Raw genomic sequence first — 14501 nt, 5'->3', positions numbered from 1 at the left:
TAGGCCCCTCCCCCTCACACACAGCAGTGAGGGAAGTTCAGTAAACTGTCTTAAATTAAAATAAACGACAGCCAAGTGGAAAAACAGTGCCCAAAACAATTTTTCACCCAGTACCTCAGATAATTAAACGATTTAACATGCCAGCAAAAACGTTTAAAATCAAATAACATGAAATGTCATTAAACAGCCTGTTGCTAGACGTTCCCACTGCAAGTTAGGCTAAAAGTTATATGCATATAGTATTATCCCAGTGAAGTGCCATTCCCCAGAATACTGAAGTGTAAACATATATACATAACAGCCTGATACCAGTTGCTACTACTGCATTTAAGGCTGAACTTACATTATATCGGTATTGGCAGTATTTTCTCAGTCAATTCCATTCCTCAGAAAATAATATACTGCAACATACCTCTTTGCAGGTGAACCTGCCCGCTGTCCCCTGATCTGAAGTTTACCTCACTCCTCAGAATGGCCGAGAACAGCAAAATGAATCTTAGCTACGCCGGCTAAAATCATCCAAAAACTCAGGTAGATTCTTCTTCAAATTCTACCTGAGAAGGAACAACACACTCCGGTGCTGTTTTAAAATAACAAACTTTTGATTGAAGATATAAAAACTAAGTATAATCACCACAGTCCTCTCACACATCCTATCTATTAGTTGGGTGCAAGAGAATGACTGGGTGTGACGTAGAGGGGAGGAGCTATATAGCAGCTCTGCTTGGGTGATCCTCTTGCACTTCCTGTTGGGGAGGAGTTAATATCCCAGAAGTAATGATGACCCGTGGACTGACTACACTTAACAGGAGAAATAACAGACATAGCCTTCTTAATGGATTTAAAAAAATAAAATCTCTTATGTTATCAGGAACACTCTGAAAATTAGATGTTGACGGAACAGCAACAGGTAATATAACAGTACTAAAGGAAATTTTATCTGCATTAATAAGTTTGACATGACATGCAATACAAACAACAGCTGGAGAAACAGATACCAAAAGTTTATAGCAGATGCACTTAGCTTGGTAGCTCCAGCACTGGGCAGTGATTTTCCTGAAGTATCTTCTGACTCAGTTGCAACGTGGAACATCTTGCAATATGTAAAAGAAAAAAACAACATATAAAGCAAAATTGATCAAATTCCTTAAATGACAGTTTCAGGAATGGGAAAAAAATGCCAGTGAACAAGCTTCTAGCAACCAGAAGCAATAAATAATGAGACTTAAATAATGTGGAGACAAAAATGACGCCCATATTTTTTAGCGCCAAAAAAAGACGCCCACATTATTTGGCGCCTAAATGCTTTTGGCGCCAAAAATGACGCCACATCCGGAACGCCGACATTTTTGACGCAAAAAAACGTCAAAAAATGACGCAACTTCCGGCGACACGTATGACGCCGGAAACAGAAAAAATTTTTTGCAACAAAAAAGTCCGCTCCAAGAATGACGCAATAAAATGAAGCATTTTCTGCCCCCGCGAGCCTAACAGCCCACAGGGAAAAAGTCAAATTTTTTAAGGTAAGAAAAAATGATTGAAACAAATGCATTTATCCCAAATATGAAACTGACTGTCTGAAAAATAAGGAATGTTGAACATTCTGAGTCAAGGCAAATAAATGTTTGAATACATATATTTAGAACTTTATAAACAAAGTGCCCAACCATAGCTTAGAGTGTCACAGAAAATAAGATTTACTTACCCCAGGACACTCATCTACATGTTTGTAGAAAGCCAAACCAGTACTGAAACGAGAATCAGCAGAGGTAATGGTATATATAAGAGTATATATAAGAGGTAAGAGTATATATAAGAGGTAAGAGATGAATCTCTACGACCGATAACAGAGAACCTATGAAATAGACCCCGTAGAAGGAGATCACTGCATTCAAATAGGCAATACTCTCCTCACATCCCTCTGACATTCACTGCACGCTGAGAGGAAAACCGGGCTCCAACTTGCTGCGGAGCGCATATCAACGTAGAATCTAGCACAAACTTACTTCACCACCTCCATCGGAGGCAAAGTTTGTAAAACTGAATTGTGGGTGTGGTGGGGGGTGTATTTATAGGCATTTTAAGGTTTGGGAAACTTTGCCCCTCCTGGTAGGAATGTATATCCCATACGTCACTAGCTCATGGACTCTTGCTAATGACATGAAAGAAATTATAAGTAAAGAGTCCCAAAAAATTATGTATCACAGGGAGGGATCCCAAAAAAGGAATAAGTGAATATTATGTCTCAAGTTGGGAGGTGTTATCAGATCCTAAATGAAATGTGAAGATCGCGAGTTAAAGTACAGGTAAAGGTAGTCAGGATCCTAGGTAAACAAGTTGATAAAAAAAATCCAGGATACAGCAAATAAAATCCAATAATAAATCCAATGGAGAAAAACCTGCAGGGAAAAAGAAAACAAAAGCTGCACAAAACGGGCACAGTGAAAAAAAATACAATAGGAAAAGTGCTCACCGTATTAAAACTTGGGCTGGTATGTCATTCAGGGTCTACGCGTTTCAGCCTGCAACAAGTCCTTTATCAAGACTGTGCCCGTTTTGTGCAGCCTTTGTTTTCTCTTTCACTGCAGGTTTTTATCCATTGGATTTATTATTGGATTTTATTTGCTGTATCCTGGATTTTTTTTATCAACTTGTTTACCTAGGATCCTGACTACCTTTACGTTCTTTAACTCGCTATCTTCACATTTCATTTAGGATCTGATAACACCTCCCAACTTGAGACATAATATTCACTTATTCCTTTTTTGGGATCCCTCCCTGTGATACATATTTTCTTTGGACTATTTACTTATTTTTTATAAGATTGGCCAATCTTTATTTTCTCCTAAATTGTATTTTATGAATTCAGTCATGTCTGGTCATAATTAGTTTTTTATTTATGTTTAATTTTATCGAAGTTCAATTTTATTAAAATGCTGATTATTTAAATTCATACCTTCATTTCAGTATAAGACAGCTATCCACCCTCTTTATATTATCACTACATTGTTGCCACATCTGATTTGTTTCACCTATTCCATTAGCACTGATTACATTGTTTCACATTTCATCCAAATTGAATCCCCAATGTAAGTCCTTTCTCCAGATTTAAATAATTTATATTATCTGCACTAGCCACAGTATTTTATCATATTATTTCATATTATCTGCACTTGCAATAGCTTTTTCACCTTATTGTCTTTACCTTTTTTCCCCCATTATACTGAGTTTTTTGAGACACACCTCATATCACAGTATACTTAGGCCTCTCTTTTTTTGAGGCGCTCCTTTCACCTATACACTTGCAATTATTTAACCAGAACGATTAGGTTAGGCAATCGTTCCTTTTAGTGAGCTTGTATTTTTGGCGCTTCCTCTATATACCTTTTTCTCAGGAATAATAACCTCCATGAAACATAAAAAAGAAAGTTGTTTCACATCCTAACCATAATGGAAAGACAGACCACTGGGACAAAAAGCAAATACCAAATATAATAAGATATAGCCATGTGCGGAAGAGGATTGGAAAGAAACATGTTCAATATGATGACTAACCTGACCCAACAACATATTCGGCTGCTTATTTATTGCAGAATACGGTGAAGTGTGACCCTTGAAGCTCAGAGGAGAGGAACAGAGAGAGAAGAGTCAATGGACCCTGACAAAACCCTTCCATTGAAGAGAGTGGGTCAGAATTAAAAATGGAAGGAAGAAAAGTGGGCAATCTGATAAACAAATTCCAGCTGAATTTTCTGCTTGAAATCTTAGCCTATTCTAAGTGGTGACAGGCTACTAACCCACTGGTTATGGATCATTATCTGCTTTAAGAGCTGTGACAATAAGCATGAGAAAAAAAAAAATTAGATTCCAGCCCTCTTGCACAATGTCAATCAGGTGCAGCACTAAACAAAAGAGGAATAAATCTGAAAATTAACAAATACATGAAGCAATCTGTAGCAGACACAATATATGTCAATTTATAGAAAAGCATAATTTTATATAGTGCAAAGTATAATTGTATATATAAGTAACGTTTTATATAGTGCAAAGTAACATTTAAAAAAAAGATAGGGAGCACCTAGGCTCCTCTCAAACTCTAATCCTGTGAAACCCAACCACTGTACCTGCTTCATATTTAACTTGTGCACACAAATGCATATAAACACACATCCTTGTACACAATTTCCACACTGAAATCAAATCACCACTAGATTACATTCCCTGTGCATATTGCAAGCAAATAGTTTATTTGAAAACATATAGATTTTGGTCAAATGTGTCCAGAACCTGGTCACCATGTTTTGAATGTGTTAGTTTTTAAAATTAAATATTTATTTGCAGTCTATGGCATCAACTGTTTAATATGGATAGCATGGTAGGGTAACTATTTAGTGTTTTTCGGCTCAGTCAGCAGCCTTAGGCATTTTATGATTAGTGAAAAAGGAGAAATAATGCTAAGCCTGTTTGTAAAAACGACACAGCCGGGCAGTGAAGCAGCAGTGGTGAAGGTAAATACTACAACCGTAAACCTATACTAATCCGCCACAACTTCTACAAAGGAAAACATGTAGAATAGTTTCTCTATTTGTGGTCAGAAAACGTACAGCACTCCAGGACAGTTTCCCTATGAACAGAAGAAATCGATAGATGAGTTTCAGCAAGTTATAGTTCTGTGTTCATGTGTTGTATTGAAATTTAGTTTTTGTTGTTTTGTTTTAAAATAGTGATTTGACAAAACACATTATCATTGGAATATAAATTGTTTGTAGACAGATTATTGCTTTAGCAATAATACAACTGAGAAAATGTTCTGTAATTTTCAGGGGGGGGTGTTGTATATAAACTATGGAATAGGATAAAAGGCACTCAACACTGAATTTAAAGGGACAGTAAAGTCAAAAAATGTCTCATGATTCAGATAGCATGCAATTTTAAACAACTTTCCAATTTACTTCTGTTATCAAATTTCCTTTGTTCTCTTGGTATCTTTTTATTCAATAGTAAAATTAGGTAGGCTCATAAGAGCTCAGGAGTGTGCATGTGTCTGAATCATGAAAGTTTAATTTTGACTTTACTGTCCCTTTAATGTTTATGACATTATAGACAAAGTCATCATTTCAATTTGCCATCTCTCTAATTTAGATTATTTTCCAACTAAAGTCAATAGAGGATTCTGTTTTTCCTTCAGGCTATTTCCCTACTATACAAATATTGGCACACAACGCTGCACGTGGCATACAGTTACTCCTGGACACAGAGAATAACCGCTTCATAATAAAAAGGATGTCACTACTATACTCCTCTATTGCTTTACTCTCTACTATGGAGGAAATCAAATGCATAAATGCCTCTTTGAGCAAAAATGAAACTCTTTTAAGCGTCCAATCAGAAGCATGGGAAATACAAAGGCAGCCAGCTTAAAGTCAGCAACATGTGATTTTATTTTATTAAATCTGAAGATGTGACATAAACAAGTCCTCATACATTCTGCAAGGCAACTAAAGCTGGCAGTGGATTAACAATGACATGCTTTGCATTAAAAAAATCCAATCAACAATAATCAGGGGAATACATGATTATTTTAGTGAGGCAGAGCTCTTGCTGCCCATATTGATGAGCTGCAACTGGCCAAAAGTAACACAACCTAACTTAAGAAAATATCCTGACATTCCAAGCAGCACTATAATTATAGGCAAAGACTGATACTACCATGGATGTTGTTGTAATTGTACAAGAGAATTAAAACTAGTCAGAGATGCTCCTCTGTGGAACCTTCCCCAGTAAACTAATGAGTTCCTATTCAGTGTTCTTTTTCTCTTTCAGATAATAAGGTAATCTCCCATAGGTAAAGGGTGCTGCCAATGCCGGCTACTTATTCATTCTACAAATATAGCTACAACTCACTAATGAGGCCCACAGAGGCTAAACCACACACTTGGGACATTACTACTAAATTATAAGAAAAAAAACACATTTTGTTTTATAGTTCAGTTACAAATATTCAGAGACACACAAAGAAAGGATTCCTCTGTAATCTCATAAGAGGTGCAAAAATGGTAATTTCCATATCTTGTTGCTGTTCCTTAAAAAGGGCTCACCAACAAAGTCTGCCCCCTTTATAGGGTTCCAGGCAGTGTTTCAAAACATGAAAAGCCACATTTGCAGGCACATATAACATATCCCATGCCATCCTGTTACATATCAGGTCAGCTAAAAAGCAGTAACAAAAGAAAAAGTGCTAATTATGGAACTCTTCCAATACATCTCAATAACTGCTACTAGTGTGAAACCAGATAAGCTTAAATAAAATGATTCATCAACAAACTATACCAAGCAGAACAAAACAGAAGGGGGAAGAATAACAAACACACAAACTAAGTTAATGTATGCTCCAGGGTTGAAAACAGAACTTTTATTCCAAATATGATATTGGTAAAGTTAAGTGTATCCAACTTATTGTACTTCAAATGTCTGAGCAGAACTTCAATATGCTGCCTTGCTCAGATCCTTAAGAGAGAAACCTACTACAGGCTGCCCAAAAAGTGGAATCTAATTTTAAGAAAGTAGCTTTTAGCATCAGAATATATCATGTACCTTCACTACTGGATAAGCTGAAATAATGCAAGAAACAATACATGTGAATTTATAGTATTTGCTGGCATACAAGATTCACAATGCTCTTGTGGAATTGTCAATACCCTGTTTTCTGCCTTCATTCATGAACACTGCAAACCACATTCAAGATGTAAAGCCATTTTCCATTTTACCGGGAACAAGGGAAGATCAAAGTGGTCTTGAGAGGCATGAAACTCTGAAACGAACTTACATAAAAACTCAGGAACCAGTAAGGGAACTATATTATCTAAATGGAATACCAGAGGATTGCATCCACTTATGCATCAAACGAAGACATCATAACTTCCAGGCTACAGATAAATCCCTTAAAGACTTGTACTTAAGCTATATACAGATCATCACTTGAAACATTGCCGTGTCAAAGGCTTCTAAGTAGACATGTGCGATTCGTTTCGGATCGATTCGGAAATTCGTCCGAAATCGTTAAATTCGGAGATTCGGATAGATTCGAATTTCCGAATTAAAAATAGTGCCGAATCTACTGAATAAATTCGAATTAGTTCGGATTTATTCGGTAAATTCGGATGGCCATGGATTACACTAGTAGTGTACAGTATATTAGGTTATATCACTCTGCTATGGGTTACACCTAATATACAGTACATAATACTAATCTAATACACAGCATATCCCACCTAACACATACCGAAGTTCTGAATTTCCAAACCGAACCAAATCCAGCCAAATTTATTCGAATCAGAATGAATCCGAAACGAATCCAAAACGAATTCATTCGTTCAAATTTTTCCGAATTCGAATCGATCCGAACTTCGAAAAAAATCTGAATCGATCCGAACCGAATTTTTCGATCATGCACAAGTCTACTTCTAAGACCATCTTGAGACCTTACATGAAATTGGCGTTGAAAAATTGAGCGTTTGACATACAAAACTGAACCCAAAGGAATCCTAAATTACTGGATCTATGCAGAAAACACTTCAAACATAATAGAATAAACTTTGTGAGCTTGTAAAAACACCAGATCACAATTGTGCTACTCAGGTATCAATCTGTCAGATGTGTACCCAGATAAATGAGTAGATCTGGAATCAATAAGTCTGGATGAAGAGGCAAAGGTCAGAGTATGTCCAAAGGAAATTTCACCAATGAGAGAATCAGGAAAGATGAAAAAGTCTACTATATTGGTATTGATGATGAGATTCTACTATACTGGTAGTTTATTGTTTGGAGAGAATGTTCACCTGACAATTTTGTGCATTCAGCAGGACTGCTGTAAGTTCCATCAGATTATTTCCTGCCAGCAGCAGAATAGTTTTGGTTTCCTGCATCATCTGGACAGTTGTGTGAGGGCTCTTACTGCTATATTCTGTAATTGACCAGAACAAACGCCCTGCAATGCAATACTTAATATGTATCAATGCCGCCTCCTCTACAGAATCAATTCTCTGAAGGTTGTGTAGTGGATACCTTTTTGAGACAGTGAAAGGTCCAAGGACAAGACAGACGATAAAATGGATTTTTCACAATGCAAAACTGAGAAAGGGCTAATGAGCAACAATTACAGGTATATGAAGAGATGCATCTTTGAGGTCTGTCATCAACATAAATGCTTGCAAGTTACCATCAACAGACTCCATTTTGAACTTTCATGTGCTTGCATGCTCTTCAGTCCTGAACATTCTTAGGAAACAAAACATGAGGAATGTACAGCACTACTAAGGTGAGCCAAGATAGCTCGTTTTAAACAATCTTCTGCAAGTACTATGCACTAAAAAGCTATTACAGTTCTGCTGTGCAGAAACGAAAGGTAATGAAGAAATTTTTACTACAATCAATAAAGTACTTGTGATTTGGAGAGAGAAAAGCAATAAATTTTAACTTTATAGCAGGAAAACATTTGATGGTTATACGAAGCAAATTGTCCCTAAACTGCATTACATTTTAATACAGGTAACCAAGTAAAACCAAATAATTTGTGGAATGACATGAATCCAGGTATGCTGACTGAATACCACAACTTTGAATGTCATTTTCTTAAAGCTCAATTTCTCAAATGCTTCACATTGCCTCAAATTTTAAAGACGGATATTAAAAGCCACGGTATATTAAGCAGAATTATGCAGATTTTTTTTTTTTAAGAATACAATGAATCATCGCATCATTTACAAACCTAAAACAATATAAATGGAGCTTCAATTTAATCAAGCTTCAATATAACCAAGCTTCTTGTTTAACTGGAACAGTGCACCAAATACATAAACACTTAGTTGCAGAGAAATCTGCCATACATTTATATGCAATGCAGTATAGTATTCTCTAACATACAAGGGGTTAAACTTAACCATTCCCTTGTGTTCTACAGATCATTTTCAGTGTCATATGTACATAGGGCTCCATGTATGAAGCAGAGTAAGCAGCTCTGGAGCCCTTGTGGTGCAGGTTTGCACATGAAAGCCTGCTTCTCGCAATGTAAGAAGCAGCAGTAGCGAATAGAAATCACTCTTGGTGATTGACAGACCAATCAAAGAGAAGGGGCAGGCATTACACACTCAGTCTATAATAATGTATCCGGCCAGCGGACGAACAGATCCACTGCCCATATGCAGCAAAGGCGCGCGGGCAACTTCTCAAGTTGAGAAGCTTGTCTGCACACCACTCAATACATGGGGCCCATAGTCTATTTTTAGATGAAATTCCTCGGAGCTAAAACACACAGCAGTAACAAATAATTTCAGAATCCTAAAGATCTTAGGTTTTGCAGCAAAAGCACTAGTGAACTATTAAAGGACCACTAAACGCAGTAGAATAGCATAATCAGTATATGCATAATAAATAGACAATGCAAAAGCACCGAGTCTGAATTTCACATGAGTAGTAGATTTCTTTCTGAAAAATGTTAAAGTTCTCTTTTCCCTCCCACTGCATCATGTAATAGTCATCCACCAATCACAAAATGCAAATACGTATATTCAGTGAATCTTGCACGTGCTCAGGAGTTGGTGCCTCGGAAAGTGTGTATATAAAAAGTCTGTGCACATTAAAATAATGGAAGTGAATTGGAAAGTTCATGAAAGATGATAAGAATCTGAGTCTAAATAGTTTTTAACCATGGAGACTGTGATGGAGTGACTAACAGACGTGAGTCATAGTTAATATTCCCACAGGACTTTAAAGCACACTACTAGCATATTTGAAAAGCATTGTGTGCTACTAATTACAGAGACATTGTTCATTCTGTTGTACAGTCAATGAGTGATTAAACAAACTGAGGGTGAGCATACCAGTATCATCATCATCCATGTCTCCATTTAGCTCTGCAGCGCGTATTAGCCTGGCTTCCATCACCTCAACTTCCATGGAATCCATCTGCTTCTTAAGGGCATCATACTTAGCCTATAAAAGGAAAAAGAATATGGTTATTAAAATAAAAAACATACCTCACAACAACTTTACACTGGGGTGTTTGTACTTAAAGAAAACGCTGCCTTTAAGCAGGATATAAAATAATAAATCTGTAAAAAGCATTAACAGAGTGTCAGCAACTTGCTGTGTTTATGTATAGGTTAATATTGATATTTTCTTCTTTAAACTAGTTTGTTTCTCCACATGTGCAGCAACAAAATTAACTAAATAAAATTAGCCCTTTCCCGTCGTTCCATACTGGGCTTTAACGCCATTAAGATGGCATGAAACGTCCTAGCCATTTGGCTGTCCTGAAGCCATAGTGGCTTGGTAAATGGGATTGCGGGCTGGAGGGAATGCCTTGCGTCAAAGGCACTCCCCCCGGCCCTGAGCCAATCCCATCATTGAAATCACACAATCGCATTATTTCAATTTGTTTACATGCGAACTTAAGACAATTTAGTCCAGACGGGAAAGGGTTAAAAATGCAAATTTCCAAAAATAAAATAATTTTTAATTAGTTGGAAAACTAACAATTTAGCATTTATATAAAAAGCCATACAATTGTACAAAAAATATTTTGCTTAAATAAAATAGATTTCAAGAACAAAATCTAAAACAAATACATATTTTCAGCGTAAAAACAGAATTTATGTTTACCTGATAAATTACTTTCTCTAACAGTGTGTCCGGTCCACGGCGTCATCCTTACTTGTGGGATATTCTCCTCCCCAACAGGAAATGGCAAAGAGCCCAGCAAAGCTGGTCACATGATCCCTCCTAGGCTCCGCCTTCCCCAGTCATTCGACCGACGTAAAGGAGGAATATTTGCATAGGAGAAACCATATGATACCGTGGTGACTGTAGTTAAAGAAAATAAATTATCAGACCTGATTAAAAAACCAGGGCGGGCCGTGGACCGGACACACCGTTGGAGAAAGTAATTTATCAGGTAAACATAAATTCTGTTTTCTCCAACATAGGTGTGTCCGGTCCACGGCGTCATCCTTACTTGTGGGAACCAATACCAAAGCTTTAGGACACGGATGAAGGGAGGGAGCAAATCAGGTCACCTAGATGGAAGGCACCACGGCTTGCAAAACCTTTCTCCCAAAAATAGCCTCAGAAGAAGCAAAAGTATCAAACTTGTAAAATTTAGTAAAAGTGTGCAGTGAAGACCAAGTCGCTGCCTTACATATCTGATCAACAGAAGCCTCGTTCTTGAAGTCCCATGTGGAAGCCACAGCCCTAGTGGAATGAGCTGTGATTCTGTCAGGAGGCTGCCGTCCGGCAGTCTCGTAAGCCAATCTGATGATGCTTTTAATCCAAAAAGAGAGAGAGGTAGAAGTTGCTTTTTGACCTCTCCTTTTACCAGAATAAACAACAAACAAGGAAGATGTTTGTCTAAAATCCTTTGTAGCATCTAAATAGAATTTTAGAGCACGAACAACATCCAAATTGTGCAACAAACGTTCCTTCTTTGAAACTGGATTCGGACACAAAGAAGGCAAGACTATCTCCTGGTTAATGTTTTTGTTAGAAACAACTTTCGGAAGAAAACCAGGTTTAGTACGTAAAACCACCTTATCTGCATGGAACACCAGATAAGGAGGAGAACACTGCAGAGCAGATAATTCTGAAACTCTTCTAGCAGAAGAAATTGCAACCAAAAACAAAACTTTCCAAGATAATAACTTAATATCAACGGAATGTAAGGGTTCAAACGGAACCCCCTGAAGAACTGAAAGAACTAAATTGAGACTCCAAGGAGGAGTCAAAGGTTTGTAAACAGGCTTGATTCTAACCAGAGCCTGAACAAAGGCTTGAACATCTGGCACAGCTGCCAGCTGTTTGTGAAGTAACACAGACAAGGCAGAAATCTGTCCCTTCAAGGAACTTGCAGATAATCCTTTCTCCAAACCTTCTTGAAGAAAGGATAGAATCTTAGGAATTTTTACCTTGTCCCAAGGGAATCCTTTAGATTCACACCAACAGATATATTTTTTCCATATTTTCTGGTAAATTTTTCTAGTTACAGGCTTTCTGGCCTGAACAAGAGTATCAATGACAGAATCTGAGAATCCTCGCTTTGATAAGATCAAGCGTTCAATCTCCAAGCAGTCAGTTGGAGTGAGACCAGATTCGGATGTTCGAACGGACCTTGAACAAGAAGGTCTCGTCTCAAAGGTAGCTTCCATGGTGGAGCCGATGACATATTCACCAGGTCTGCATACCAAGTCCTGCGTGGCCACGCAGGAGCTATCAAGATCACCGATGCCCTCTCCTGATTGATCCTGGCTACCAGCCTGGGGATGAGAGGAAACGGCGGGAATACATAAGCTAGTTTGAAGGTCCAAGGTGCTACTAGTGCATCTACTAGAGTCGCCTTGGGATCCCTGGATCTGGACCCGTAGCAAGGAACCTTGAAGTTCTGACGAGAGGCCATCAGATCCAAGTCTGGAATGCCCCACAGTTGAGTAATTTGGGCAAAGATTTCCGGATGGAGTTCCCACTCCCCCGGATGAAATGTCTGACGACTCAGAAAATCCGCTTCCCAATTTTCCACTCCTGGGATGTGGATTGCAGACAAGTGGCAGGAGTGAGTCTCCGCCCATTGAATGATTTTGGTCACTTCTTCCATCGCCAGGGAACTCCTTGTTCCCCCCTGATGGTTGATGTACGCAACAGTTGTCATGTTGTCTGATTGAAACCGTATGAACTTGGCCTTTGCTAGCTGAGGCCAAGCCTTGAGAGCATTGAATATCGCTCTCAGTTCCAGAATATTTATCGGTAGAAGAGATTCTTCCCGAGACCAAAGACCCTGAGCTTTCAGGGGTCCCCAGACCGCGCCCCAGCCCACCAGACTGGCGTCGGTCGTGACAATGACCCACTCTGGTCTGCGAAAGCTCATCCCCTGTGACAGGTTGTCCAGGGACAGCCACCAACGGAGTGAATCTCTGGTCCTCTGATTTACTTGTATCGTCGGAGACAAGTCTGTATAGTCCCCATTCCACTGACTGAGCATGCACAGTTGTAATGGTCTTAGATGAATGCGCGCAAAAGGAACTATGTCCATTGCCGCTACCATCAAACCTATTACTTCCATGCACTGCGCTATGGAAGGAAGAGGAACAGAATGAAGTATTTGACAAGAGTTTAGAAGTTTTGTTTTTCTGGCCTCTGTCAGAAAAATCCTCATTTCTAAGGAGTCTATTATTGTTCCCAAGAAGGGAACCCTTGTTGACGGAGATAGAGAACTCTTTTCTACGTTCACTTTCCATCCGTGAGATCTGAGAAAGGCCAGGACAATGTCCGTGTGAGCCTTTGCTTGAGGAAGGGACGACGCTTGAATCAGAATGTCGTCCAAGTAAGGTACTACTGCAATGCCCCTTGGTCTTAGCACAGCTAGAAGGGACCCTAGTACCTTTGTGAAAATCCTTGGAGCAGTGGCTAATCCGAACGGAAGTGCCACAAACTGGTAATGCTTGTCCAGGAATGCGAACCTTAGGAACCGATGATGTTCCTTGTGGATAGGAATATGTAGATACGCATCCTTTAAATCCACCGTGGTCATGAATTGACCTTCCTGGATGGAAGGAAGAATTGTTCGAATGGTTTCCATTTTGAACGATGGAACCTTGAGAAACTTGTTTAGGATCTTGAGATCTAAGATTGGTCTGAACGTTCCCTCTTTTTTGGGAACTACGAACAGATTGGAGTAGAACCCCATCCCTTGTTCTCCTAATGGAACAGGGTGAATCACTCCCATTTTTAACAGGTCTTCTACACAATGCAAGAATGCCTGTTTTTTTATGTGGTCTGAAGACAATTGAGACCTGTGGAACCTCCCCCTTGGGGGAAGCCCCTTGAATTCCAGAAGATAACCTTGGGAGACTATTTCTAGCGCCCAAGGATCCAGAACATCTCTTGCCCAAGCCTGAGCGAAGAGAGAGAGTCTGCCCCCCACCAGATCCGGTCCCGGATCGGGGGCCAACATCTCATGCTGTCTTGGTAGCAGTGGCAGGTTTCTTGGCCTGCTTTCCTTTGTTCCAGCCTTGCATTGGTCTCCAGGCTGGCTTGGCTTGAGAAGTATTACCCTCCTGCTTAGAGGACGTAGCACTTGGGGCTGGTCCGTTTCTGCGAAAGGGACGAAAATTAGGTTTATTTTTGGCCTTGAAAGACCTATCCTGAGGAAGGGCGTGGCCCTTGCCCCCAGTGATATCAGAGATAATCTCTTTCAAGTCAGGGCCAAACAGCGTTTTCCCCTTGAAAGGAATGTTAAGCAATTTGTTCTTGGAAGACGCATCCGCTGACCAAGATTTTAACCAAAGCGCTCTGCGCGCCACAATAGCAAACCCAGAATTTTTCGCCGCTAACCTAGCCAATTGCAAAGTGGCGTCTAGGGTGAAAGAATTAGCCAATTTGAGAGCACGAATTCTGTCCATAATCTCCTCATAAGAAGAAGAATTATTATTGATCGCCTTTTCTAGCTCATCGAACCA

At 39.1% G+C, this 14501-nt stretch overlaps 1 protein-coding gene across 9 annotated transcripts in view; it reads right to left on the bottom strand.

Annotated features, from left to right (window-relative positions):
* The window catches only part of MYO18A (myosin XVIIIA), a 527256-nt gene that overhangs the window by 197455 nt on the left and 315300 nt on the right, over nucleotides 1–14501 (bottom strand). For all 9 annotated transcript variants that reach the window (XM_053706173.1, XM_053706175.1, XM_053706166.1 and 6 more), the window contains one exon: nucleotides 9879–9990. In XM_053706173.1, the coding sequence (XP_053562148.1) occupies nucleotides 9879–9990 (112 nt within the window). The remainder of the gene's footprint in view (nucleotides 1–9878; nucleotides 9991–14501) is intronic.

Source organism: Bombina bombina, chromosome 3 (assembly GCF_027579735.1).
Source record: "Bombina bombina isolate aBomBom1 chromosome 3, aBomBom1.pri, whole genome shotgun sequence".
Taxonomy (NCBI): Eukaryota; Metazoa; Chordata; class Amphibia; order Anura; family Bombinatoridae; genus Bombina; species Bombina bombina.
This window is presented reverse-complemented; position numbering and strand designations above follow the sequence as displayed.